The 24,350-nt window shown below is 47.0% G+C and overlaps 1 protein-coding gene across 1 annotated transcript in view; it reads left to right on the top strand.

Annotated features, from left to right (window-relative positions):
- SYN1 (synapsin I) overlaps positions 1-24,350 on the top strand; it is a 286,198-nt gene that overhangs the window by 64,514 nt on the left and 197,334 nt on the right. Inside the window, exons 2-3 of the mRNA XM_068248678.1 lie at positions 3,521-3,578; positions 21,661-21,752. Coding sequence (XP_068104779.1) covers positions 3,521-3,578; positions 21,661-21,752 — 150 coding nt within the window. The remainder of the gene's footprint in view (positions 1-3,520; positions 3,579-21,660; positions 21,753-24,350) is intronic.

The following is a 24,350-nucleotide window of genomic DNA, read 5'->3' as shown; positions in this document are numbered from 1 at the left end:
TAGTCAAGCTAGCAGAAGGTCATAACAAATAATACAATTCAATTAGTACGTTAAGCTATCAACAGAATCTGGCTAAGTGTGGATCCCCAGCTCCTGCTGGTTCTAGCACACTTTGGGATCTGACTAGGTCTGAGTGCTAACACGTAGCATTTGCAACAGCAGACGCGGAGCAACTGAATGACCTGTCCTATATATACTGCAAGCGCTCCACAGCGACCACCCCAGTCACTCAGCCAATACAGAGCATAGCTGGAGTCAGCTGATCGCCTGATCAGCTGACTCCCCGTCTAGTTGCATAAAGGTCCTGTCCCCTGGCGCGCGCGTGTAGCCCTTAGTCTATGAGCAATAGAAGGACCAGGCAAAGCACCAGTGTGTAACCGCGCGGCGGAGACCGCCGGCTGTGACGCGGAGATAGCCGCCATGCCGCTTGCTGTTGCGGCCGTATCTCCACTATCCATTACATCTATATATTGTTTTTTTTTTCAGGACAAATTAGGCTTTTAGTGTGTGAAAATTTTGTTTAGTAATTACCTTATTTTCTATGCTTTTTAAAGGGAAATTTAGGTTAAAAAAATTGAAAAACACACACTATTTCTCAATTATTAAATCCAATATAGCTTTACAATAAACAGTCTTAAAGGAAACATCAGGCAAAAGATCAGCGTGGGACAGTCGGCTGCAAGGGGCTGGAGAAAGTCCCAGGTGAGTAAAGCTGATTTTTCATTTTTTGCCTGATGTTTCCTTTAAGTTTAAGTTAAACCCACACATTTTATTTGCTCATCCATCCTGGTTATTACAACATTTAGATTATGTTCCTAGCACAATGCATGGCGGCAATATTGTATTTGGAAATAAAGGTGTCTTTTTTCTGTTTTTGTTTTTCTTGCTTGCTCATTGTACACTATCGATGATTATGAGACCTTATTTGCAAAAAATAATAGTAATATACCCTTATGGCATACATATTTAAAAAGCCAAGTTCCTAAGGTAACAATACATGTTTTTTCTCTTATATTCTGTCACTTTGTTTTCATTTTACAAGTATTTTACTTTGGTACAGAATATGCGAAAGACATGGGTCTCAACCCTAAAATTCTCTAAACTCCATTCCACAACTTATCAGGATTAAAATGTTACCACCTATGTCTCTTGTAGTTTTGTTAAGACTTTCTAAAGTTTGATCATAGTTTTAAAAATCACTTTTGTATGTTGGATTAAGTTTGTCCCTACCCATTTTTTCTGTGACGTGCGCCTAAGCTTTAAGACACACCAAAAATGTATTTTATAACTCTTCATGGTTAAAATGATACCACATATGCCTCACTTAGTAACAAACTGGTGGTGCAGTCTCCACAACTACACTGGACAAATATATTCGTCCAGTTAGGCTTAAGTGGTTAAAAGTAGGTGTGGCTTTTTATTTCACTACTCCCTATCACACTGCCATTCATTATACTGTCTCCTTATTCTATTGCTTTTTATTAATGTGCTCATTATTATTCGACCCCCGATGTAGTGCTTCTTTTTACAGTACCCCCTATTATAGTGTGCTCTCTATCTCTCTACGTCCCTCAACCCCCACGATGGGGCAAAATGCCAGGGAACACCTGCACAGTACTCAAGGAACCCTGGTTGAGAAAGTCTGATCTATACATTTGTAAGGGCTGGTTCACACGGGCGTCTGCTGAGCTTTTGCTTGGCATTGCGTTCAAACGCCAGCGTTTAAAAGCTAGCTTTTGAAAGCTTTTGAAAAGCATTCAAGGCTAGCAGTTCTGGTCTCTGCTATTGCTTCCTCGCGTTTACTGCCTCTGAAAGCAGCATGTTGCTTTTGAGACTAGACGCAACGCTGGGATCTACTGCCAGGCTTTCATGAAAGCCTGCAAAAGCCAGCTCTAAACGCTCCCATTCACTTGCATGGGTTGGCAGTAGATCCCAAAAAATGCTGCGTCTGAAACGCTGCGTTAAACGCCCCAAAAACGGCCGTCTGAACCAGCCCTAAGGAAAAGACACTATCATTTTTTTCCCGATGTTGCTGTCACTTATTATGATACGTATGACAGGTTTTGAACTAATTCAACTCCTCAGGGGGATTCTCATGATTTTCAAAAGCAATTTCAGAATGGCAGTTGCTCAGTTCGAACTGCCAAAACTAAGTAGAGCAAAGACAAACAAGCAGAAAGTCTGCAAACAAGTAGAGGGGCTGGTATCTTTGTATAGGAGATACAATACAATACAATACAAGGAGTGTATTTGTAAAAAATAAAGGGAATGCTTAGAATGCTGTCCAAAAATTGTCTGATCTGTCAGATTTTTACTGCTTACTGTCCGTGACAATGTGACAGCAACATAGAAAATGGATAATTTAAAAGGATATGTGTCTTTCTGTAATAGATGCTTTGTCTGTAGTGCTGGGTCAAAGCTAGGCAAGGAGTGGTCCTAGCTAGTGATGGTCAAGTAGATGCAAATAACTTCGAGTTGATGCAAATGTATGCAAATGCTTATTCAAATTATGCAGCTTGAAACGGAACCAATCAAATCCTGCGGAGGTAGAATTTGATTAGTTCATTTACAAGCTGCATACATGTGCATAAAAAATGTGCATAAATTTGCATCAACTCGAAGTTATTTGCAGCTACTTGACCATCACTAGTCTTAAGGTGCGTACACACATGCGACTATAGTCGTTTGTAACGATCGTTCCCCGATCTTTACCAACGACGATCGTTACAAAAAACGAACCACCGACTATTAAGGCAAACGACGAACGAGCCAAATCGCTACAAAAGAAAGTTCTGTCTCGGCGGATTTTAACCAACGACGATCGTTTGCAAAAGTAGTACATCGTTGGAAACGATCGTTCGTACTAGGCTTGACATGCGCATTTCACTATTTCTCCATGGAACTTCTCATTTTTATGCGCAGGCGCAATAGTTGCTTTCTGTGATGTAACGTTCGTTCTAACGATCAGATCGTTACACACATTTTAAAACTACCTTTACTTAGGTCGTTCTTGCATCAATTAAAAGTTCGTTCGTCGTTCTTAACGAACGATCGTTGTCGCATGTGTGTACGTAGCACTAGCCATTGTTTTACTCATTTCCTGAATGTTTAACAAGTTACCTTAGTTTCTTTAGTCACAACTCGTGCTGAATGTTTTGTATATGTTTATTGTTGTCCTGATTGTTTGCCAGGAACACCTTGGATTCCATCTTATCGCCTATATTTGGACGTTGTCTCCCTGTCTGTATACCTGACACTCCGTATATAGATTATACAGTTCTATAGTTCTTTATTGTTTCATTGTGCAATTGTATTTGCCTTTATTGTATCTCTTCTTCCATAAAAAAATAAAGTTTAAAGGAGAATTTATAGCAAAATTTTCTCAGGAACAAAAGCACATCTTATATGTGAGTGTTTTAAATCTTACACATTTTTGTGTTAGCAGTGTTTTAAAAAATCTTGAATTGCAACATACGGTACCGTGTCGCCAATCATTTATACCATGGTTTTATTTTTATAGGGTGAAAGTTTTCAAAGGGAAGAAGATTGGTGGAGAGTTTGACATCAAGGTAGAACAGGTGAGTAGTTAACAGTCAACTATATGAGGTATTATTGGAGTGGACATTGATAATAGCAGGGCTGTGGAGTCGGAGCAATTTTGGGTACCTGGAGTCGAAGTCGGTGATTTCATAAACTGAGGAGTCAGAGTCGGGAGTCGAATGTTTTTGGATTTGGAGGCAGTATGGGTAGTTGGAGTTGGAGGTTTCATAAACTGAGGAGTCAGAATTGGAGTCGGAAGATTTTTGTACCGACTGCACAGCCCTGGTTAATACAAGATCGATTGTACCTAATCTGTATAAACACAGAGTAACACCTCATACTGTAAATAGAAGAGGTGGCCTGACAATATTGGACAATGGTGATAAATGCAGTAATACAGTACATATATATTAAATCAAAGATAGCTTTATTGGCATGACCAAGATTCATACAGGCATTGCCAAAGCAAGGGGAAAGGGGGTGGGGTTGGGGGACAACGGCTAAGCAGTCTGTGCACATTTTTAGGTTTACAGTTCCTTTATGCTCCTTTCGACCTGTGGCATGCTGTGACATAGTGTGCAGCGATTGTCACTGTGGATTCCTCTACTCCCAGTAAGATATGTTTTTCTCTCATCTTCTAATGTGAGAAAGCCTGGGAATAGTTCCATCAATTTCTTAAAGTAAGTGTCCCTGGTTGCAGTATATTTGGGGCAGTGCAGCAGGAAGTGGTTTTCATCCTCAAGGGTCTTCTGCTCACAGTGTTGGCATAGTCTCTCCTCCGTGGGTTTGTACGTCTATCTGTGTCTCCCGGACTCGATTTAGAGGTTGTGAGCACTCAGTCTGTAGACACTCAGGATTTTCCTCTCAAGAATTTTGGATCTTTTCCCGGTATGGGGCCATTTTATATTCTCTCTGTAGGGACTGGTATATGGTTAGCTTTTGTGACTGTTTTATTCCACTCCTGTTTTATATTGTGACGTACCAATGAAAGGCTCATTTTAAAGCCGTTAAAACCTTTAACTTGAACCTGCGTCCAGTTGTGTATAGAAGGAGACTTGGGTTTGAGTTGAGTAAATGGTGCCTGCTTCCTAAGCTGTTCCTACCTTCTACTGTAGTGATGTCAGTTAAAGAGACTCTGAAGCGAGAATAAATCTCGCTTCAGAGCTCAAAGTTAGCAGGGGCACGTGAGATGGGCGGGGAAGAGGCGGAGATACGTGCTGACAGACGCGCGTGGGGCAGGGCTGCGGAGGTTAGCCCTGCCCCAACCAGGAAGCGCTCCCCCGCTGCACCGAGGGGATTTGGTGGATCAGGGACCCCCGTTAAGCCGCGGGATAGCGGCGGTTTAGCAGGGGCACACATGCCCCTGCTATTTATGAGGTCTGAAGCGAGATTTATTCTCGCTTCAGACTCTCTTTAAAGGGTCAGCAGGGACTGGTCTACCCACAGTTGGCCAATCAGAGCAGCAGGGGACAATTTTAGCAAGAGTCTCTCTCCATAAACATTTGAAAGTATGTTAAATCTAAGTAGAGTAACACAAGAGAAAGTCTAGGCTCATTCTGGAAGAAATTGATCATCTTAAAAGTAATGCTATCTTTGGCGTTCGGATCAAGCAGTCTGTTTCTAATTGAAGCAGCATGAGTCACACAGCTGGCTACAGACAGTACCTGAGGAATAGTAAAACATTTTGGAGATAATCATTTCAGAAGGCCCAGATTTTTGTTAAAGGTATTTTGAAGACCAAATGAAACAGGAACTGCTTTGGTTCTCCACTTGGGTGAGTTCTGGACTATCTTTCTTTCACATACCCAGTAATTGTAGAGGGTGTCATATATATACTGCCAGAAGAAGCAGAGCTTGGCAGGCATGGTGCTGTTGGCGAATCGGTTAGTGTCTTTGCATCATGTGACCAGGCGCTGGGAAGATCAGGGATGACTTTCCTTGCTGAGCTCTGCTTAACCTGGCAGCATTCGTTTTGGCTGACTACAAATAGGCAAGCAGGTTTTTGAAGAGGAAGGGGGAGGTGCTGTTTTCAATGGTGTTATAGACAGGCTTTACCTGTACAGTATGTATGGATAAGGGTGGTGTGCAGAAACCGAAATCTTTCCATTTGTGAAACAGACTGCAGTATAAGGATTGGAGTGTAATGAAGACTCAGAACCCCTATTATGCGGATGTAGGAATGGTCATTGTGGGGGAACCACGGTAGCCTGTGTGACAAAGACAAGACCAGGAGCCAAATGGTGCAGTATCGTAGGATTAAATTAGCTCTATATTACAAGAGTAGTTATACTCACAAAGGTGGGGTGCAAACCCTGCAACCAGGGATGGGCTTTCGAGTAGCATACTACTCGAATTTGGAATTCTAATGACTTCACTTGTGACCGCAGGATGGGGGAGTTAACTTACCCAGAAGTCTTCGGGACGTCTGCGTTCCATTACGCGCCATAGGGATAATGAAAGTCGCGTTGCATGACTCACTACGACGCTTCCTCTTTCAACCCGGAAGGAGGAAGAACGGAAATGAGTGGTGGAACGTGGCTTTCATTACGCCTATGACGCGTAATGGAACGCAGACGTCCCCGAAGACTTCTGGGTAAGTTAAGCCCCCCCATCCCGTGGTCACACGGGAAGTCATTAGACTTCATTTGAATTCCTAAATTTTAGTAGTACGCTACTCGAAAGCCCATCCCTGCCTGCAACCATCGTATATCGCCTACTGGAATACACCGCCCCTGCTGGGTACTCCAGGTCCTGCTAGGTTTGCTAGGTGGTTTAATCTCCTGAGGTCCTTACTAGCTGTGGATGGCACCACACTAGTGGGAAGGACACATTCAAAGCAGGTCTAGTGGGCAATGAAGAAAGTTGGAGGCGCCCAAAAATAAATATCTCAGAGTATACGTTATAAAGACATAAGTAAATACACGAGGGATCTTATTTTTCCAGAAAAACAAGGTTTATGTAACGATTGCGGAATTCTCTCCGTGGTCAGCGCACAAGATGTGCGCTGACACTGCGGAAGTCCTCCACAAGCGTATAAAACGACAGATCCCAGCTTTGGTGCTATGCACCTGTAGAGGGAAAGTGAGCACAGAGGCAGAATGTATGTGTGTCCACCAATCTAGTCGCCACTCGGCGACGGCGAACACACAACAGCGGAAACGCAGTGGGAATGCAATCGCAAGAGTGGCGATTGCCAATAGTGACACAAGACCGAGTAAGACAGAGCACAAATGTAGCAAGAAAGACACAGCAAATAACAATGATCAGAACGCCAAGGAAAATAACAAACGCACTCACTAAGCGCGGTCGCCGCGCAAAAAGCGCAACAGCAACAAAGCACGCTAATGGCGCGGTCTCCGCACGAAAAACGCAACAGAGACAAAGCACGCCAACCTTAACTAACCGATGTAACACGAAAACAGAACGTGAACGCTTGCTTAACGGTTGCCTCACCGAGCCTACAGCAAGCGTTCGCTACAGACAAGACAGACAGAAGGAGTAGCCAGTAGCAACCGCAGCTCTGGCCTACACTCCCAGACAGAAGGAACCACCGCCACTACCGCTAGGGCGAATGCGATCCCAACAGACAGTACGATTTCCTGTCGACCGCCGCTGGTGACAAGACAATCGCAACAGATAGACAGTACAAAGCAAAACAGATAATACAATCTGACTACGCTAGAAGGAATGCCTAGTGCACTCCCAAGGAATTACTCTAAGATAATCTTAGCAAACGATTTGCAAAGGCTGACACTCCAGGTAAGTAAGCAGAAACAAACCAGTATGACCAGCAGGGAATTCTGGGAAGAAATGGTATTTATACTGTAAGCCATCAAAGGAAGCAGCTAAGCAATTTGCATGACAAGTGTATGCAAAATCCTCCCCAGAACAGCAGCTCTGTAACTTGCAGAGTGAAGACAGGTCTCTTTTCCAGAGACCTGCAGCACTCAGACCTAAAAAATGGTCAAACAGCTGTCTGCCAGTGCAGACAGCAGCGCAGATCATTACAGTTTAGATCAGGTAAGGTTTATTCAAGCACAATTTAAAAAGACAATGCGTTTTGCGTGTCTCTGCCCCCTTCCTCAGGTCAATAAAGTACCTTAATGAATTCAGTTTGCAGCATGGGTGCTGGCAAATCTGTGACAGGCACCCAAAAATAAAAAACTGCTGCAAACGGAATTCTCCTATTAGATGTGTTTATTGGTGCACTTTGAACTTCCAGCCCTGGCTTGTGATATGTAGCCAGTGCTGGAATTCCGAGCCGTGTCAAGGAGAAAGGAGAATATATCAGATTTCTGTTACATTATTAATAATTCCTGGCATGACTTAGTGCCTTGCGGATGGATATAGATTTGTTTAAATCCTCACGGAAGTCTCATAGTCAGAATCCCTCTTACAATTGTTTACAGGTATGGATTTTCTAGAATCACTTAGAGAAATACTCCTTCGCTCAGCACTTTGCTAGTATCGTTGTAACAATACTGGGCAGGACCTCCCTTTCCTTCAAATCAGCCTCAGTTGTTTGTGGCAAGTCTGATGGATCAGAGCAAGGGATTCTGGGAAATGCCATGGGGAGGGGGGTTCTGGGAGGAGTCGGTGTTTGGACAGCACAGTCACAGCCAATATGGTTTAGAGGATTTGGATTTTCACTGGGGGGGGGGGGGGGGGGGGGCTTGGGGGTTAATGAATCCTGAATTTCAAGGCCTCTGACTGTAGGTTAGCATATACATAATAGCCAATAGTAGAATATCAGTAAAATTGCTGATATTCAACTATTGTGCAGTGATAATTATTAAAGGTTACAGATATTTTAACATAGCTTAACCTAACCCCACACAGAGCCCTCCCTTTGCTGATGCCTAATCCTAACCCTTTCCCCCCGGCTGATGCCTAACTAACCTCCTGCCAATGCCTAACCCTAACCACCTCTCACCCTTTCAATGCCTAACTTAAACAACCCTGCAGATGCCTAACCCTAGCTGACCCTAATCCTAACTGATCCCTCACAGCGATACTAAAAGTGGTCTGACATAACATTCAATAAAAATGTGTTTTCCTACTTTTTATTACTCATACAGTTATCATATTTGCTTTTGTGCACAAGTAATATTGTCTGCCTACAAATTGCAAGTTTCCAAAGTGTAGTTTATCTTGCCCTGAAAGCTGTCATTGCTTTTTATTCCAGCTGCAGAGAGTGTTTTCAGTTTACATTGTAAACAAAGATACTGTTATCTCCAGTCTGGATGTGGATTTGAAGCTGAATAGCCTTTCCATGGCAGGGCAAGGTGCTGTGTTTAATCGTTTCAATGATGTTCTACTACAATTTTTTTTCTGGGATAGCAGCTTTAACCACTTGAGGACCACAGTCTTTTCACCCCTTAAGGACCAGAGCCTTTTTTTCTATTCAGACCAATGCAGCTTTCACGGTTTATTGCTCGGTCATACAACCTACCACCTAAATTAATTTTACCTCCTTTTCTTGTCACTAATACAGCTTTCTTTTGGTGCTATTTGATTGCTGCTACGCGTTTTAGTTTTTATTATATTCATCAAAAAAGACATGAATTTCTTCAAAACAAATATTTTTTTTACTTTCTGTGCTTACATTTTTCAAATAAAGTAAAATTTCTGTATACATTTTTGACCAAATGTATTCTGCTACATGTCTTTGATAAGAAAAAAAAAACATTCAGTGTATATTTATTGGTTTGGGTAAAAGTTATAGCGTTTACAAACTATGGTGCAAAAAGCGAATTTTCCCATTTTGAAGCATCTCTGACTTTTCTGAGCACCTGTCATGTTTCATGAGGTGCTAAAATTCCAGGATAGTATAAATACCCCCCAAATGACCCCATTTTGGAAAGAAGACATCCCAAAGTATTCACTGAGAGGCATGGTGAGTTCATAGAAGATTTTATTTTTTGTCACAAGTTAGCGGAAAATGACACTTTGTGACAAAAAAAAAAGTTTCAATTTCTGCTAACTTGCGACAAAAAAAAAAAAAATCTGCCATTGACTCACTATGCTCCTCTCTGAATACCTCGAAGTGTCTACTTTCCAAAATGGGGTGTGTTTACTGTCCTGGCATTTTGGGGGGTGCCTAATTGTAAGCACCCCTGTGAAGCCTAAAGGTGCTCATTGGACTTTGGGCCCCTTAGCGCAGTTAGACTGCAAAAAAGTGCCACACATGTGGTATTGCCGTACTCAGGAGAAGTAGTATAATGTGTTTTGGGGTGTATTTTTACACATACCCATGCTGGGTGGGAGAAATATCTCTGTAAATGACAATTTTTTTATTTTTTTACAAACAATTGTCCATTTACAGAGACATTTCTCCCACTCAGCATGGGTATGTGTAAAAATACACCCCAAAACACATTGTACTACTTCTCCTGAGTACAGCGGTACCACATGTGTGGCACTTTTTTTGCACCCGAACTGCGCTAAGGGGCCCAAAGTCCAATGAGTACCTTTAGCATTTCACAGGTCATTTTGCGACATTTGGTTTCAAGACTACTCCTCACGGTTTAGGGCCCCTAAAATGCCAGGGCAGTATAGGAACCCCTCAAATGACCCCATTTTAGAAAGAAGACACTTCAAGGTATTCCGTTAGGAGTATGGGGAGTTCATAGAAGATTTTATTTTTTGTCACAAGTTAGCAGAAATTGATTTTTATTGTTTTTTTTTTCACAAAGTGTCATTTTCCGCTAACTTTTGACAAAAAATAAAATCTTCTATGAACTCACCATACTCCTAACGGAATACCTTTGGGTGTCTTCTTTCTAAAATGGGGTCATTTGTGGGGTTCCTATACTGCCCTGGCATTTTACGGGCCCAAAACCGTGAGTAGTCTGGTAACCAAATGTCTCAAAATGACTGTTCAGGGGTATAAGCATCTGCAAATTTTGATGACAGGTGGTCTATGTGGGGGTGAATTTTGAGGAACCGCCCATAAGCAGGGTGGCCTCTTAGATGACAGGTTGTTTTGGGCCTGATCTGATGGATAGGAGTGCTAGGGGGGTGACAGGAGGTGATTGATGGGTGTCTCAGGGGGTGGTTAGAGGGGAAAATAGATGCAATCAATGCACTGGGGAGGTGGTCGGAAGGGGGATCTGAGAGTTTGGCCGAGTGATCAGGAGCCCACACGGCAAATTAGGGCCTGATCTGATGGGTAGGTGTGCTAGGGGGTGGCAGGTGGTGGCAGGAGGCGATTGTTGAGTGTCTCAAGGTGTGATTAGAGGGGGGAATAGATGCAAGCAATGCTATGGCGAGGTGATCAGGGCTGGGGTCTGAGGGCGTTCTGAGGGTGTGGGCGGGTGATTGGGTGCCCTAGGGGCAGATAGGGGTCTAATCTGATGGGTAGCAGTGACAGTTGGTGACAGGAGGTGATTGATGGGTGATCAGTGGGGGATTCAATGGCAGAACAGATGTAAACAATGCACTTTGGAGGTGATCTGAGGGTGGGTCTGCGGGCGATCTGATGGTGTAGGAGGGTGATCAGATGCCCGTAAGAGGCAGGTTAGGGTCTGATCTGATAAGTGGCAGTGACAGGTGATGATTGACGGGTGATTGATGGGTGATTGACGGGTGAATGACAGGTGATTGACAGGTGATTACAGGGAGGATAGATGTATACAGTACACGGGGGGGGGGGGGGTCTGGGGAGGATCTGAGAGTGTGTGTTTGTGGGGGGGGGGGGGTGATCAGGAGCCCCCAGGGGGCAGTTTAGGGACTAGTGAAAAAATTAGTGTTGACAGATAGTGACAGGGAGTGATTGATGGGTGATTAGGGGGGTGATTGGGTGCAAACAGGGGTCTGAGGGGGGGGGGTCTGAGGGGTGCTGTGGGCGATCAGAGGGAAGGGGGGGAGGAGATCAGTGTGCTTGGCTGCTTACCTTCATGGCTGCAGCCTGCCCTGGCAGTCCCTCGATCACTGGGACCACCAGGGCAGGAGGCAGCCTGTATAATACGCTTTGTATACATTACAAAGCGTATTATACACTTTGTAGCGGCGTTCTGGGAGCCAGTAACGGGCGGCGGGTTACAGCACGAGGGGGGGTGGAGCCTCACGAATGACGCGATCGCCGCACAGCCACGCCTGCTGCCACCGCCGCCGATGGGCGTATTGCGGTCGTTTGGGCCCAGCCCATGCCGCCGCCCATCAGCTTAAGGCGGTCGGCAAGTGGTTAAAGATGAGAGGAATCTTTTAGAGCAAGGTAGAAATGATGACTTTCAGACCACTTTAAAAGACCTCCCAGTGAAGCCTAAAAAAAAAATATTGGGTGCTGTGGAAGTTTGGGCGCCGCCATAAGACCCATTAGCGCCCCTCTGGTTCTCAAATATGCCCTTGTAGCTGCAGTTTTTATGAGTGCCTATGGCAGCGCCCAAATATCCCCCTATAGCAGTGATTTGTACAAGCCCCTATGGGGGCGCCCAAACTTCCAGGGTGACTTGACTCCCAAATGTCCTACTTTATTTTTGGGGTCTGTCAGGATCCACACTTCACCCATCACATTGCTTTGATCCTTTTGAATATGTACATGAGTCCTATCCAGCTCATTGGGTACATATAAAATACAGCAGTGGCTGGATAGTATACTGGTTAAGGGCTCTTCCTCTGACACAGGAGACCAGAGTTTGACTCTCGGTTTGACTTTTATTGTTCAGTTCCTGCCTGAGCCCGATTGCAAAGCCGCTACTGCAACTGCGCTGGATCGCGTTAGGTAAATATTTATCTCTTCAGCAGGGCCGGGCCGAGGCATAGGCTGGAGAGGCTCCAGCCTCAGGGCGCAGTGTAGGAGGGGGCGCACAATTCATTCAGCTGTCATTCTTAATTGTGTATGAAGCAGAAAGAAATAAGAAAAGGGGATACATAGCAGCGACTGCAAGCCAGATAACTAGATATTAAGGTGTTGGGGAGGTTGTGGGCCCTGTGGCCCTCTTAGTCTAATAGCAATCAGTGTGTGACAGTTGAGGAGGGAGGGATGGAGGGGCGCACTTTGGTGTCTCAGCCTTGGGTGCTGGAGGACCTTGTCCCGGCTCTGCTCTTCAGTGGCTGCCAACGCTGGTTCCCGGAAGGTGCAGTGGACGGGGGAAGCCTCATTAGGAACTAGAGGCTTACCCCTCCCGAGGTAAGTATCACCCGGGGGGTTCTTACAAATTTTCTTTAAAGATTGCCCCTTGACATTGCTAGAATGCTTTTTCAGTGCTACCCAGAATTCCAAGTGCTTTATGCTGTGACATCCGAGAACTGTACTGTAATCCCGTACACTGCACTTGTGTGTATTTCAATTATTTTTTTATCAAGAATAAACCTTTTATACAGTTCTGCTCTTGACAAAAATATTATCCGTGTCCTTTTTATGTTGTTGTTTTTATAAAAAAAGTGTTTTTTTTTAAATTGACCTTGTCAAATTGTTAATTTAATGAATTCCCCTGAAAAGTCCCCTGAGAAGCTTTGTAGTGCTTGATTATACAGCGGGATGCAGGGGACACTGATTAAGCATTTAGCACCCTGGAGCCCTTTTTATTATTCTGGCTTCCCATGGCTACCGCTTTTATCTGTCAAATGTGTAAAATGAAGATAGCCAAGGACTCTTTACTGCTGCTATTTCACTATTTGGGAAAGTCAGGGAATGTCCATTGCCAAACCATCAGGGCTGTGGAGTCGGAGTTGGGGAGTCGGAGCAGTTTTGGGTACCTGGAGTCGGGGGTTTCATAAACTGAGGAGAGTTGGAGTTGTATCATTTCTGTATCGATTCCACCAGGGCTAGTTCTAGCTGCTATGGGGCTCCGGAGCAAAAATGACTTGGTAGCCCTCCTGACACCCCCCCCCCCCCCCCACACACACACACACACACCCCACAGCAAATATACCCCCAGGGCCCCAAAGCTAGCTGCTAGGCTCCATCCAACCCCGCTCATCACACAATATCATTAGGTGTTTATCTTATGTCCCCTCAAGAGCATTATTGGGATCTGTTTACCTCGAAACAGGGGAGTCTTGTACACACAGCGGAGTCCTACCAAATCCAGGCAGTACAGAAGGCAGCACCACACTCTATGGGTCCAACTTTGGCTGTGTTTAACCCTGGCAACAGGTTGTGCCATGGGTCACCATGGCTGGAGGGGGGATGGGGAGCAGAAGTTCTGGGGCAATTTTCCCCTTTGCCTCTATGGAAGTGCCAGCCCTGGACTCCATAGCCCTGCAAACTATGTCAGTGTTCTCCCCAGATTTTTTTTCAGCCGGGTGGCATAGAAAAGTAGCTGGGTGGGGCACAACGGAGGAATGCAGGGCTGGCGCAACTTAGCTTGCAGCATAGGAGGAGGATGATGAGGTGAGCTGATGGCAGCCGGTTGCTCACCAAAATTAGTCAGGGAGAGCACCTGGCTAAGAGAGCCTGGGGAGAACACTGTACAGTATGTATTCACAACATCTGTTTGTGCTGATAATGCGCAACACATAAAGGTGCCCATCCCTTGGTCAATTTTGCAGGCCGGTCTGCCTTGCTATGCTGCAACATGGCCCCTCGATCATTCTTTTGATTGATTTTTGGCCAAAATTGGATGAATGGATCAATTGGGCATGGCGGTAAACTGCGGTCGCAAGGGCTCAATCAGGCGCACCGCGGTAATGGCGTTCAATTTCCACACGACCAACGGCACCCCAGGCAGTGCCCTCCCAAGTGTATGTGTCCCCCCCATTCACCAAGGTGAGTGTCGAAGGCTCATCTGTCACGCCGGTGCGACTCCTGACCATCTCCTCTGTCCAGTGTCATTGAGAGGGCCTTTACCACGTGACCCGACGCATATAGTGACGTCACTGCATGCACCAGTGCCGCGTGGTACAGGTGCTTTGCGGTAGCGCTACACTCTGAAGTAGGCCAAGAGTTGCACTAGTGGACTAGTGAGCCTTCAACACTCACCTCAGACACGGGGAGGACAAATATTCTTGGGTGGGGCGGCTCGGCAGGAGGCTGTGGCGATATGATGATTTATTGGAAATCGATCTGCAGTGTGTGGGTAGGCAATAAATCCCTCTCTGATCAGATTCGATCAGAGGGAGATCTGTCTCATGGTCAATCTGGTGTCAGAGCGACAGTTGTATGGGCACCTTAACGCATCCATGACTCGTGTAGTTTTACAACGCTTGATAACATTTGTCCCTATTTTGCATCTTGTTAGCTGACTGGCTTCAATAGCTTACAAGCATCATCTAGTAACAAACGTGACCCTTTGGGGACCGGCCACCTATTCCCCCTTAAAGCGATACTGTAGGGGGGTCGGGGGAAAATGAGTTAAAGTTACCCGGGGCTTCTAATGGTCCCCCACAGATATCCTGTGCCCACGCAGCCACTCCCCAATGCTCCAGCCCCGCCTCCGGTTCACTTCTGGAATTTCAGACTTTAAAGTCTGAAAACCACTGCGCCTGCATTGCCGTGTTCTAACTGCCGCTGATGTCACCAGGAGGGTACTGCACATGCCCTGTATGGGCTGTGCCTGTGCCGTACGTTCCTGGTGACATTAGGGGGAGCGAGGACACGGCAACACAGGCGCAGTGGTTTTCAGACTTTAAAGTCAGAAATTCCAGAAGTGAACCAGAGGCGGGGCCGGAGCATCGGTGAGCGGCTGCGCGGGCACAGGATGTCTGCGGGGGACCATTAGAAGCCCCGGGTAACTTCAACTCATTTTTCCCCGTCCCCCCTACAGTATCCCTTTAAGGACCAGGCATTTTTGCTGAAAGGGGGGGGGGCACGTTTGGGGGGTCAGACAGCCGGATCTCCAGTGGGGCTTGCTGGGCACGGCGTCCCCCAGTAGCCAGATGTCCCCCCTGTAGCCAGAAGCCATTACTCACCTGCCAGGCTCCAGCGATGAGCCGCGGTGGACCGCACCGGCCAGCATTTCCACTCCTACTGCCGCTCAGTTCTGGGTCACGGCTTGATGACGTCATCAAGCCGGGAACCAGCACTGACGTCGGAGAGAGCGGGGATGCTGACCAGAGCGGTGGGGAGCGACGATCGTGGGAACGGCAGGGAGGTGAGTGGATCCTCTTCTTCCACCCCTGCCGCCGCAGCTGCCAATAGTGATCACTATGATCTGCCGGCTATCGTAGTGATCATCAGATCACTGAGGGGAGATGTCAGCTGTCATATGACAGCTTAATCTCCCCTCTCGGGTGCGCACGATCGCGTCGGGAGTGGAAACGGCGGGCGGCGTAGATCCTACGCCACATCAGGCTACAACTGCCACAAGTGCGGCTTAGGATCTTCTATGGGCGGTCCCCAAAAGGTTTAAGGGAATCTCAAGTGAAAATAAATTTATGATATAATGAGATATGAGTCTCATATTGTTTCCAGCACAGGGAGAGTTAGGAAACTTCACTTGTTATCCATGCAAAGGAGCTTCTCTGAGCTCTCCGGCTAATTTAGTCAGAGAGCAGTGCTATTATCTGAAGCACTTACACATTAAAGAAACAATGAAGGACAACTTCTGATTAGACTTTACAGCAGAGAAGTTCAAAGGGTCATCATCTCTGCTCTGTTTCATAGTTTAAAATGCAGAGTATAGTGTATAAACTGCAAATACTAGAGAATGATGCAATGTTATAAAAATAAGCTATATACCTGAAAATAAAAATATGAGACTGTTTTCTTTGCTACTAATGTTCTAGTAATTATCCGTACTACACATACAGTTCATTATATCATACATTTTTGTTGCTTCAGTGTCACTGTAAAGGACCACAAAAAAATGTAAGATTTAAAATACATGTGTATGCATACTAATAAGAAGTATCGTTCTCCCAGAGTAAAATTCACTCTAAATTACTATTTTTCCTGTGTTGCTGTCACTTACATTCGGTATTGAAACTCTGACAGATCTGACAGGTTTTGGACTTGTTGATCTCCTCATGGGGAATTCTCAGTATTTCCTTTATTCTTTACAAAAGCATACCCCGGAAAGAATCTATACAAAGATAGGGACACCCATTACCAAAGTACGTAACACCAGCTGCTTTGCACATCATGCCTTGAATGGTTATGCGCAGTATCAGCGCCAGCAGTTAGTGAATCGGCCCCTTATGTGAGATTAAAAGTTTCCAAATGGTCTTTTAACAGCCGCAGTGAGAAAGACGGTTTCTGACAGGTGGATAATTCTGAGTATTCCAGGCGTTCTGGACGTAATGGGAGAACTGTTACATCTGTTTAAGTTTGATGAGATGGATATTTTGAAAAGCGAAGTAAAAAATTCAAAAAGGTTCTCTGACAAGTGGAAGCAATTTATTTCATTGATGTTTAATGAACACTGAAATCAGTGAATTGATGACAGACTTGGAGTGTTCTTCATGCTACGCCAACGGAATAGCTGAAAGGCCCCTTGGGGAGACGGAACAGAGGTAGTTGTGTGGGAGAGGTGATCTAACGACAGACACTGCAGAGGGGGGAGGTTAGGAGTGTTTGTTGTTTTGTGTTTGATTCTTGTTCTTTTCATAAGCATGGACAGTTTGCAGTTGCAAAATATTTGTTGAGATGAATATGCTAAACTGTATGAAAATATTGAAGTTGGATTTTTTTTAAGGGGGGGGGGGGGGTATATAGAGTGTATATATCATGGTACCATCTGTTGAATGGGGCAGTGGGTAATATGACTGATTTTGTACTGTGGATGTACCCTGTCCAATATACTAATGCTAACTGTTTGTAGCCTATGTTGGTACGTTAGCACATAGCGTTAGTAGCAGCTGCACATTAGCCCACAGCTAGTTACAATATTGCATTATTCAACATCAGTTCACCAGGTGCCACCAAGAAGTGGTTGCAAAGACTGCCACACCATTGCGCTGTGGTCCTGTGGCCTGTGCTCAGTGTTGCTGTTGGTGGCAGCATCTCCCCATTCACTGCCTTTTTTTAGGGGGTAGGGGGGGTGGTAGGTAAATAGAGTATATAGAATGGTGCCACCTGTTGAATTGGGCAGTGGAGGTAATTTGGCTGATATTTTACTGTCGACTTACCCTGTCCAATATTCTAATACTATCCCTGCCTCTTAATTCCTAACCCTAACCACCTCCTAATGTTTAACACTAATCACCTCCTAATCACTCAGCGTTACATGACCGTCACGTAGGGAAGTAAGCAATCTCGGTACTTTGCGCTGAGTCGTCTGGGATCTCAAAGATCCGCCCTGTTAGTCGCATAACAATGTGCGATCGCCGCGGGGTGGCAACATTCTCTAACATGCTTTTGTTAAACAATGTTGGCAATGTCGAGTAACATCGTCGAAAATATCGTGCCTTGGGTATGCAGCATTACACTACCCCCCCCCCTGCTCCCCAATGCCCAACACTAACCTCCCCTCCTAATACCCAACACTAACCTCCTTCCTAATACCCAACACTAACTCCTCTCCTAATGCCCGACACTAACCTCCCCTCCTAATACCTAACACTAACCTCCCCTCCTAATGCCCAACACTAACTCCTCTCCTAATACCCAACACTAACCTCCTTCCTAATACCCAACACTAACTCCTCTCCTAATGCCCGACACTAACCTCCCCTCCTAATACCTAACACTAACCTCCTTCCTAATACCCAACACTAACTCCTCTCCTAATACCCAACACTAACCTCCTTCCTAATACCCAACACTAACTCCTCTCCTAATGCCCGACACTAACCTCCCCTCCTAATGCCTAACACTAACCTCCCCTCCTAATGCCTAACACTAACCTCCCCTCCTAATGCCTACCACCAACCTCCCCTCCTAATGCCCAACACTAACTCTCCCTCCTAATGCTTGACACTAACCCTCCTCCTAGTGCCTAACACTAACCTCTTCCTAATACCTAACACTAACCTGCCTCCTAATACCTAACACTAACCCTCCTCCCAATGCCTAACACTAACCTCCCCTCCTAATGCCTAACACTAACCTCCCCTCCTAATGCCTAACACCAACCTCCCCTCCTAATGCCTAACCCTAACCTCCCCTCCTAATGCCTAACACCAACCTCCCCTCCTAATGCCTAACACTAACTCTCCCTCCTAATGCTTGACACTAACCCTCCTCCTAGTGCCTAACACTAACCCCTTCCTAATACCTAACACTAACCTGCCTTCTAATACCTAACACTAACCCTCCTCCTAATGCCTAACACTAACCTCCCCTCCTAATGCCTAACACTAACCTCCCCTCCTAATGCCTAACACTAACCCCCCTCCTAATGTCTAGTGCCCGGTACAGTCCCCTCCTGTTTTAAGAGGTCTATAATCGTACCAATCCCCCAAAAAACAGGCAGTACCGAGCACAATAATTTCCGAACAGTGGCCCTAACCTCTAACATCATGAAGCTCCTTGAGCGGTTGGTCCTTGCCCACCTGAAGAGGTTCACAGACACCCTTTTAGACCCGCTCCAATTTGCATACAGGGCTAACAGATCCGTGGAGGACGCCATCAATGCCAGCATGGCATACATCACTGAGCACCTAGACAGCCCTTTCTCCTATGGTAGGATCCTGTTCCTAGACTTCAGCTCTGCGTTCAACACGATCTGCCCAGACATCCTGATAACCAATCTGACACAGCTTGGAGTGGACCCTACTCTCCGAACATGGATCAAAGACTTCCTGACAGACAGAACGCAACAGGTGAAGCTCGGCAACCACCACTCCAGCGTTCGAACCACCAATACAGGGGCTCCACAAGGCTGTGTTCTGTCACCTCTACTGTTCTCCCTTTGTACCAACAATTGCATCTCATCCGCTGACTCTGTGAGAGTCATCAAATTTGCAGACGACACCACTATCATTGGCCTTTTTGGAAGCAACAGGGAGCAGGAGTACCCAGGGCTGTGGATTCGGTACAAAAATCTTCTGACTCCAACTCCGACTCCTCAGTTTCTGAAACCACGACTCCGACTCCGACCCAAAATGGCTCCAACTCCTCGACTCCGACTGCTTAGTCTAATACTTAACAGGGCTGTGGATTTTGTACAAAAATCATCCGACTCCTGACTCTGACTCCTCAATTTATGAAATCAACGACTCCGGGTGCCCCGACTCCTCGAATCCGACTCCAACTCCACAGCCCTGGGAGTACCGCAGCGAAGTCGAGAGAATATGTAACTGGTGCAAAGACAACAACCTAGTCCTCAACGCAGCAAAGACTGTCGAACTTGTCGTTGCTTTAAGGAGGAACCCCCCTCCCACCAGTCCTCATTGGAGGTACAGAAGTCTCTACGGTGGCATCTGTTCGGTTCCTCACCACGACTCTCACAAACAACCTGAAATGGGGGGAAACACAACCAGAATTTAGAAGAAATCTCAGCAGAGGTTGTTCTTCCTGAGCCAACTGAAGAGATTTGGCATGCCCAGGGAGCTGTTGACCAGCTTCTATACTGCCACCATAGAATCCATCCTCTGCTCCTCAGTCATTGTCCTCAGTCATTGTCAGTCATTGTCTGGTATGCTGGCGCATCGGCCAGCGACAGACACAAACTACAGAGAGTCATAACGGACGCGGAGAAGATCAGATCTCCTCTTCCACCTCTTGATCGCCTCCACTCCGCTAGGATGAGGAAGAGAGCCATCATGATCTCCTGTGACCCCTCTCACCCAGGCAGCCATTACTTCAAGCTCCTCCCCCTGGGACGTAGCTACAGGACTATACCATCCAAAACCACCAGGCGGAAGAACACCTTCTTCAACCAAAGTGGTTGGCTACTGAACTCCAACCTACCCCTGTCGGGCCCGCATAGCATCGCGCTCTAGCTGGGTCGGTCAGCCGGAGCCCGCCGCTGCCTGCCTTGACTGATACCCAAATGGACCCAAATGGAGTGCGTCTGTCTCACACTCTGTCTATGCCATGTGTACCACAAATAATTCCGATTACAGCTCTTGCTGTACTTGGCGAAATAAAGTGATTCTGATTCCTTCCCCTATACAGTTCCCTGGTATCTATTGCCCCCTTCCTTCCCCTATACAGTTCCCTGGTGTCTAGTGCCTCCTTCCTTTCCCTATACAGTTCCCTGGTGTCTAGTGGCTCTCCTCCCTCCCCTATACAGTTCCCTGGTGTCTAGTGGCTCTCCTCCCTCCCCTATACAGTTCCCTGGTGTCTAGTGGACCTCCTACCTCCCCTATACAGTTCCCTGGTGTCTAGTGGCCCTCCTTCCTCCCCTATACAGTTCCCTGGTATCTAGTGGCCTCCTCCCTCCCCTATACAGTTCCCTGGTGTCTAGTGGCCCTCCTCCCTCCCGTATACAGTTCCCTGGTGTCTAGTGGCTCTCCTCCCTCTCCTATACAGTTTCCTGGTGTCTAGTGTCCCCTTCCTTCCCCTATACAGTTCCCTGGTGTCTAGTGGCCCTCCTCCCTCATCTATTCAGTTCCCTGGAGTCTAGTGGCTCTCCTCCCTCTCCTATACAGTTCCCTGGTGGCTAGTGGCCCTCCTCCCTCCCCTATACAGTTCCCTGGTGTCTAGTGTCCCCTTCCTTCCCCTATACGGTTCCTTGGTGTCTAGTGGCTCTCCTCCCTCCCCTATACGGTTCCTTGGTGTCTAGTGGCCCTCCTCCCTCCCCTATATAGTTCTCTGGTGTGTTTAGTAGTTCTCCCTCCCCATACAATTCCCTAATATTTAGTGATCCCCCCTCCCTCATCTATACAATTTCCTGCTGTCTAGTGACCCCTCTTCCTCTCCTATACAGTTCCCTTGTATTTAGTGTTTCCCCCTCGGCTTTCCTGGTGATCTAGGGCTCATCTGCCAATATAGCTTCTCTGGTGCTCCTAAGTGGGCCAAACATAATGCAAAGTGGGGTCACCATCTGAGGGCCAAATCTGATGGCTCCGAGGGCCAGATTTGGCCCCCCGGGGCAGAGTTTGACATGTATGCCTTAAATGGATATATAATGTAAATCCAGCCAAATGATTGGCTGATAAAGATAGCTGTGTGCGTAAGCAGTTGTATGGGTGTTCCTAATAAAATGTCCAGAAACTTCTGTATATTGCCTGCAATTATACTGTACAGATCTTCCCTTGTTAGCGTGTCACGGTTTGCTGGCTGTATCGTGAAATGCGTGGTTACATGTCGAAGCGCATCAGTTACATCTCTCCTTATTTGACTCATTTCAGGCGGAGTTCTCGGATCTGAACTTGGTGGCGCATTCCAATGGCACCTTCTCTGTGGACATGGAGGTCATGAGGAACGGCGTGAAGGTCGTTCGGTGAGTCACTTCTTAAGTCGTGTGGCTAAAGAGAACAACTGCTCTGATGAATTATGTAAATTGTAGATGCCCTCCCACTCTTTAATGGATGACTTCAGGACACATTAAAGGAGTTCAAAAGTGTCTTAAAGTGAACCTAAAGGCAACAAAAAAATGATATTAACTCACCTGGGGCTTCCCTCAGCCCCCTGCAGACGATCAGTGCCCTCGCAGCCCTGCTCCGATGGTCCAGGACCCGCCGGCGAACACTTCCGGTTTGGCCATCACCGGCCGACAGGCATGGGAACGCGAGTGATTGTTCGCGTTCCCAGCCTGTATATCGCCCCCTATGCTGCTATTGCTGCCAGGATAGGGGGCCTGTAGTGATTGGCCCACCAGAAAAGTCTGACAATGCAGGAGAATCTGCCTATTTTCTAAGAGTTCTGACTTGAGCGGTCTTGAATTGCTATGTGTTTTGTTTTCTGCACCAGTGATGGTTTTTTTTGGTACGCTATTAGGCACTAGCACATTGAAGGGAACCTAAACTGAGAGGGATATGGCTGTTTCCTTTTATACAATACCAGTTGCCTGGCACCCCTGCTGATCTCTTAAGCTGCAGTAGTGGCTGAATCACACACCTGAAACAAGCATACTGCTAATCCAGTCAGACTTCAGTCAGAGCACCTGATCTGCATGCTTGTTCAGCGGCTGTGGCTGAAAGTATTAGAGACACAGAATCAGCAGGAGAGTCAGGCAACTGGTATTATTTTAAAAGGAAAAATCCATATCCTTCTCAGTTTAGGTTCCCTTTAATTTATTTACCCTGATGAAGCACCTTCTTTTATGGGGTGAAACATGTGGGTAGCTTATGTTGGTACGTTAGCACATAGCATTAGTCGCAGCTGCATACTAGCCCACAGCTAGTTACCATATTGCACTATTCAACATCAATTCACCAGGTGCCACCAAGAAGTACCTGCAGAGACTACCGGCACCATTGCGCTGTGGTACTGTGCTCTGTGTTGCTGTTGGTGGCAGCATCTCCCCTTCACTGCCTGGCCAGCGACTCGCAGCCTGCAAATGAGCCTTGGTAGAGTGTTGCAGGTCTTGAATTTGAAAAGATGGAATTCCACTAGTTTATGCAGCCTATCTCTCTCCTTCCCCAAGCCTTGCTGCATGTCCATTATCTCCAGGACACGCCCTGAAGAGGTGGGGCATTGACTGAACAGAACGGGGGTGCAGGAATTATAACCCTATACTGATATTACACCTCTACTACAATATCATTTGACAGTGGCGTAGCTAAGGAGCTATGGGCCCCGATGCAAGTTTTACAGTGGGGCCCCCCAAGCACTCTATACATCACAATTGATACGGCGCACCAAAACCTGTCAAGGATTTCCACAGTGTCAGAGGTGCAAGTAGGGGATGGGAAACAGTTTTTAAATGACTACTACTATTTAAAGCATCTATAGAAGTGATTATTACCCACACAGGGCCAATAGAGAGTTAATATTGTGCTTAAAGGAAGGCCCCTCAGGGCCCCTCTGACCCAAGGGCCCCGATGCGGTTACTACCTCTGCAACCCCTATTGCTACGCCACTGTCATTTGAACTACAGACTATGCGATGTGCTCTGGCCACCGGTTAATTAAAAAAGTCAACCTCTAAAGGTGCCCACAGCGTTCGATACGGTGACGATCAATGCAGCAATACATCACCTGTCCGTCCGGCGGGAGTCCCCGGGTCCCCGCTGTCTCTCACTTCTTTCGGCGTCTTCTCTTCACTTCCTGTCCTTTCCAGTGAGAAAGCGAAGTTCATGCAGTAGAGGGCGCTCTACTGTTTGAACTTTCTGCTTGTGACAGGACGGTACAGGAAGTGAAGGGAAGATGGAGTACGCTGGAAGAAATAAGACTGCGGGGACCCCGGGAATTGTGCCGGTGGACAGATAGTGTACAGCAGCTGGCCAGGGGAGCAGGGGCGGCGAGCAGGCGGCAGACAGGTAATGTACAGCGGCTGGCCAGGGAAGCAGGGGCGGCGAGCAGGCGGCAGACAGGTAATGTACAGCGGCTGGCCAGGGGAGAAGGGGCGGCGAGCAGGCGGCAGACAGGTAATGTACAGCGGCTGGCCAGGGAAGCAGGGGCGGCGAGCAGGCGGCAGACAGGTAATGTGCAGCGGCTGGCCAGGGAAGCAGGGGCGGCGAGCAGGCAACAGACAGGTTATGTACAGCGGCTGGTCAGAGAAGCAGGGGCGGCGAGCAGGCGGCAGACAGGTAATGTACAGCGGCTGGCCAGGGGAGAAGGGGCGGCGAGCAGGCGGCAGACAGGTAATGTACAGCTGCTGGCCAGGGAAGCAGGGGCGGCGAGCAGGCGGCAGACAGGTAATGTACAGCGGCTGGCCAGGGAAGCAGGGGCGGCGAGCAGGCGGCAGACAGGTAATGTACAGCGGCTGGCCAGGGGAGAAGGGGCGGCGAGCAGGCGGCAGACAGGTAATGTACAGCGGCTGGCCAGGGAAGCAGGGGCGGCGAGCAGGCGGCAGACAGGTAATGTACAGCTGCTGGCCAGGGAAGCAGGGGCGGCGAGCAGGCAACAGACAGGTTATGTACAGCGGCTGGTCAGAG

The sequence above is a fragment of the Hyperolius riggenbachi genome, chromosome 8 (genome assembly GCF_040937935.1).
Source record: "Hyperolius riggenbachi isolate aHypRig1 chromosome 8, aHypRig1.pri, whole genome shotgun sequence".
NCBI lineage: Eukaryota > Metazoa > Chordata > Amphibia > Anura > Hyperoliidae > Hyperolius > Hyperolius riggenbachi.
Note: the sequence above shows the minus strand (reverse complement) of the source record. Positions and strands in the feature narration are given on the sequence as shown.